The following is a 1,536-nucleotide window of genomic DNA, read 5'->3' on the forward strand; positions in this document are numbered from 1 at the left end:
GTCATATTGCATTGTTCACAGTATAGCTGTTGCTTATGAATTAGCTTAATACTGAGTTTAATAGTTTTAATATCTGTAATGAGCATTGTCAAAATTTAGGCAGTTAGATAACTCTGGAAGAGTGGAAAATTTGGACCTGAGGTCATATTTACTATAATATGGTCATCAGTAATCATCACATTGTTTCCTTGATAATTTAATACTTGAGTAAAATGAAAAGGGAACCACAGGCTGTGAGGTTTTACTACAAATCTGCAGAATTAAATAATTTCTTAATTAAAAATTTTATTTGGATACTCAAGGGGAAAATATTTTTTTTGAAGCAATGCTGCCTTTCAGGAACAGTGTGGGGCTTAACGCCGGAATTGCATTTTTTGTTCTGAGTTTTCTTACCACTAGATGTCACACTGGGGATGAAATTCACCGTGCTCTTTTTCCTTTAAATTTGTTCTGTAACAAAAATCCAAAAGATTTTGTTTTCTCTCTAGATTTTGCCTCCAGCTCTTGTAACTAAACAGCTTACTTTGAAGATTAAAAATATGAATCTACAGGAAATACTCTAGTTTTCTACTAGGAAAAACAGAATAATTCAGCTATATTACATTGTGGATCACACTCTGGTCCAAGCCAGCGTCAGCCCAAGGGATGTGAGATCGCTTACCTTGTGCTGGGGAAGTGAACCTCCCTCAGCTCAAGCTGTCTGATGAAGCTGTACCTTGTGATGTTTCACTCACCTTTGCAAGGCATATCCATGTACCTATCTTCAAAGATAACTGGGAGCGTGTTCCAGTCCCCGTCTATGTCAAGGCATTCTGCTGGCAGCGGGGGCATGCTGGTGAAGTACTCCGAATTACGAATTTCTGTAGAAATCTGCCCGTGACTTTGGATCCTGGCAGCAAAGTACAAAAGAAATTGAAAATCTGAGTAATTACCATGCTTTTTGTCCATCATTCCTGCATGACTAGCATCAAATGTGGATGTATCGGCAGAAGACAGAGGCAACATGGTTAAAAGAAGAGGAGATAGCACTGCATCATGCAGAGGTACTCAGCTCTCCTCGGATATTTCCCATGAGTTGATTTCCATCTTTCAGATAGAGATACTTACAACTCGCACACTCTCTCACTGCAAAATCTCTTGGTTTTTTTGAAATTGCTCCAGCTGCCCCTGCCACAGGTTCCTGTTGCCTATCATAATTCAGTCCCTCAGCTGGCTTTCTGGTCAGGAAAGGAAACTGTGGCAAGAGTTTCAAAACCCAGATGCAGGAAGTAATCATCTAAAATTTGGTTGAGCAGTACAGGGAGGAACAAGGCCAAGAAGGATGCATTGCAGGGCCTCTATCTCACTTATTCTAGTCCTAAGAGCACTGTGATATCTCACATATGGAAGAGCTAAGACACATCAATCCAGCCACTGCCCGTTGGCAGAACTAAAATAACTGTTTCCATCTTTTGGGACATGTAAAATGCTACCTGACTTTCATCAGTGACATTAAACTGGCACATGGATGTGGGTTCAGCTATAAGGTAAGTGAAG

At 40.2% G+C, this 1,536-nt stretch overlaps 1 protein-coding gene across 1 annotated transcript in view; it reads right to left on the reverse strand.

Annotated features, from left to right (window-relative positions):
- FAM135B (family with sequence similarity 135, member B) overlaps positions 1 to 1,005 on the reverse strand; it is a 14,412-nt gene extending 13,407 nt beyond the window's left edge. The window contains exon 1 of the mRNA XM_010193395.1: positions 735 to 1,005. Coding sequence (XP_010191697.1) covers positions 735 to 1,005 — 271 coding nt within the window. The remainder of the gene's footprint in view (positions 1 to 734) is intronic.
- Between the last annotated feature and the right edge of the window lie 531 nt (positions 1,006 to 1,536).

This window comes from Mesitornis unicolor, unplaced genomic scaffold (genome assembly GCF_000695765.1).
Source record: "Mesitornis unicolor isolate BGI_N332 unplaced genomic scaffold, ASM69576v1 scaffold8781, whole genome shotgun sequence".
In the NCBI taxonomy this organism is placed as follows: Eukaryota; Metazoa; Chordata; class Aves; order Mesitornithiformes; family Mesitornithidae; genus Mesitornis; species Mesitornis unicolor.